Below are 3258 nucleotides of genomic sequence, written 5' to 3' on the forward strand. Positions count from 1 at the left end.
ACAAAATATCCTTTAAAGTTCGTTGCCTAACTCCTTGACGTTTCCAGTTCACATTAGTTAATAAAAGTGTGTGGGGGTGACTACATGTATAGCACTCACCCCCAGCCATCAGTATTATAATGAGGCTTCCAAAAAGTTTGTGGAAAATGGAATGAAAAGTTAGTGTAGTTTTTCCATAAACGTTTTGAAGCTTCCTCATCCGCAGTGGGTAGACTCTGCCCCATATTGATTTATTTGAGACACTGAAAAAGAACTTTAAAATTTATAATCTTTTGCCAAAGACCTAAAAGTAATGGCAGTTGCGTATTTTCTGTGACTGATACAGTGTAACCACACAGTAAGTTCTAGAGTGGGTGGGTGCGTGCTGTTAAGAACGGTGCTCTTTATTCTAGGCATCGCTGTTGGTAGACTTCTCTTGAGCTCAAGTTAGAGGCGATCTCTGTCTGTTTTACTCTCAGCCGTCATTCAGATAGCTGTTAACTTGTAATTGACTAAATAGATACTCAGTTTGAGCAGGGTAAATCTGGCTGTTTGCCCCACATATCAGCATAATAGAACCTTAGGCGATCTCATTTGAAATAGGACAGGACAAGTGAGCTTGAATTCATTCTGAACCTTTTCAACAAGGATATTAAAGCTAGATTGCTGCTGTATAGGGATTGTGAGGTTGTAAATCTTTGTGGGAGCAGAAAGTCATTTCTCTTTCTCCTGAACAGTGGCTATAGATTGGAATTGTTGACCTTGCAGTTCACAGCCCATAGAGTAACCCACTTCACTGCCTGTTTTTATGGACTGAGTGTATAATCTTTATTCTAAACCTGTTTGTCTACTGCTCATTTTTGATTCTCAACAGAGACAATAGCATTTTGACACTTTCAAGAACTTCCTCCACATCAAGTGTGGTAATATGGTAGACAACTGTCCTTAAAAAAAACCAAACCCCTTTAAAATGGTGACTGTTCTTATGGTCACCGTCTGAATGTTTTACTGAGATTAAGCCAAGTGCTGTGGGAATTATTCTGCTGAGCTCTCTTACATTTAAGATTTTATATACTCCATGAATCCCCTCTGCAGGCCACTGTCCTATAGTAAGTTAGTACTTGAAGGTTTCTTCTCCCTTGTTTAATTTTGGGTCTTGTTTAGTGTGTACTGTCTGTAAATTTTTGTGTGTGTGTGTGTGTTATCACTCTGGTATACGTCTCATGGCTTCACTTGAATATTGCAGTTCATGTCACACAATGAAAAATATTTTTTCCTATATTTAATGATAGTCATCAAAACAGTCCAGTTGGAGCTTATGATAATTTTGATCCTTGTAAATATATCTCAGTGCTAATGTTGTTTTTAATTTTAACAGCCTCAAGTACTACAGCCTTCCAGCAGCCTTCCCAGATCCACAGAGCACGGCCAGGGAAAACTAACAAAACCACAGCTTACCGAGGCCCACAGTGAACGTGCTCCCCAGGGCACACATCAGGGAGATGCACATCTGGACGAAAGCTTCACACATGGCTGGCAACAAGAAAGCAAGTCTGCTCTGGATGAACTGCCTTTTTCGTCAAGCCCACAATTCACTAGTAATAGTGCACCTTCTGAAGCAAACCCGAGCACAACCATGAATGCTTCAGAGCCTTACCATTTGGCAAATAATAACATTTATGACATGCAGTTTGTACCTACTTCTGTGCAAACACTTCCCCAGTCAAGTACAGCCGACCAGGCTAACAGAGTTGTAAGAAATCAGTCTTCTCCTGTGGGCTCTGCGTCGCAGCCTAAGGCCTTGCAACTTCTAAAGCCATCCATCTTGAATTCTGTGGTACCTCCTCCAGTCTCTGAATCATCTCCAAGTAAGACTGCCACTTGTAAGAAGTCGCTGATAACCACACCATGTAATCCATCAAATCTTCAGCTAACATCCAGTCAAACAAATCTTGCAAATAATCCTAATCTGAAAGTGTCTAAACTCCGCCCCCCTTCTAGCTCTTTCAAACAAAAACAAATAAGCAACCCCCGACTAGAGCCTCAAAACTTTCAGGCCAAGACAAGCATCCCAAGACCACTAACACGAAGAAAAGAGATTGTGCAGACTCTGAATGGCAATTTTCATTCTGGGGATTGTTTGGCCGCTAATCGATATTCTCGTCTTCCTAAACCAAAGATACATTAAATACGTAGCCGTCACCTGCCAGCTTGCTTTTGTCAAACAAGCTCATTTGTCCTGTTATATCTTTATATGCTTTCGGCTACCAAGGTGGAGAGTCCACTGAAAGCTTGCAAATTTTAAATATTAAACCATGGAATCTTCTAGTTTGGCTTTTCCATTTTGTATCGGGTTGAAGTGCATGCCATTTGAACATTTTTGTCTCAGGTAAATGCAGACGTTTGCTTACCCATCTCAGCAGCCTCTTGAAGGCTCTAATCATGTTATCCTCCCTGTGCGAATCATAAAACGCATAATACCCCACAGAGCAGGCAGGAAGTGTGCTCTGCTAATTTAGTCCTTTCAAGATTTATATTGGAGTCCTGGTGTGGTTTATATCGGAGTATAGCGTTGTGGGTTAATGCACTGTACTGCAAAGTTAGTTTGAACCGCAAGATCAGAGGTTCAAGCTCACCAGCCGCTCCTCAGAAACCTCATACAACAAGAACAGGGTTTATATTTTGGAGCTCTGGTGGCACAGTGATTAAAGTGCTCAGTTGCTAACCAGAAGGTCAGCAGTTTGAACTCACCAGCTGCTCTGCGGGAGATAGCTGTGGCAGTCTGCTTCTTTTAAGATTTATGGCCTTGGAAACCCTAAACGGCGGTTCTCTTCTGTCCTGTAGAGTTGCTATAAATCACAATTGACCCAACGGCAAATGGGCTTGGGGGTTTTGATTGTTTTTGTTTGTTTGTTTGTTTTTGTAAGGTCTTTTATTAATTGTGGTTGTCAGAAACTTGTTTTTTTTCACTTGTCCCTCTTCTAAATAAAGTTACTGTTTTATCTAAAATATTTGTGATAAAGGGAGATGGTAGATGTTAAGTAGAGTTCTGACCAGTCTCTTGGATAACTGAAAGGTCTATGCAAAAGCTCTATGAAGAATAAAGGTGAGCGGGCTTTTAATGGGAAGTCTATGTACACATTTTATTTTTCCCTGCTAGGATCAACAAGCTATTATTAATATTGATTCATTTTCCAAAAATATTCCCTAGACGGGAACTATTTCATATTATATATGAATCAGTTCTATGTTGCTTTCACATCTCAGTACACCCTCCTG

At 40.5% G+C, this 3258-nt stretch overlaps 1 protein-coding gene across 3 annotated transcripts in view; it reads left to right on the forward strand.

Moving 5' to 3' along the window:
* CCSER2 (coiled-coil serine-rich protein 2) overlaps positions 1-2504 on the forward strand; it is a 148719-nt gene extending 146215 nt beyond the window's left edge. The window contains exon 9 of one of the 3 annotated variants that reach the window (XM_006872453.1): positions 1358-2306. In XM_006872453.1, the coding sequence (XP_006872515.1) occupies positions 1358-2167 (810 nt within the window). In that variant the 3' untranslated portion in view covers positions 2168-2306. Of the gene's footprint in view, positions 1-1357 lie in introns of all 3 variants that reach the window. The other 2 variants (XM_006872454.1, XM_006872455.1) reach the window with 2 other exon arrangements.
* Positions 2505-3258: the final 754 nt, after the last annotated feature.

This window comes from Chrysochloris asiatica, unplaced genomic scaffold, assembly GCF_000296735.1.
Source record: "Chrysochloris asiatica unplaced genomic scaffold, ChrAsi1.0 scaffold00198, whole genome shotgun sequence".
NCBI lineage: Eukaryota > Metazoa > Chordata > Mammalia > Afrosoricida > Chrysochloridae > Chrysochloris > Chrysochloris asiatica.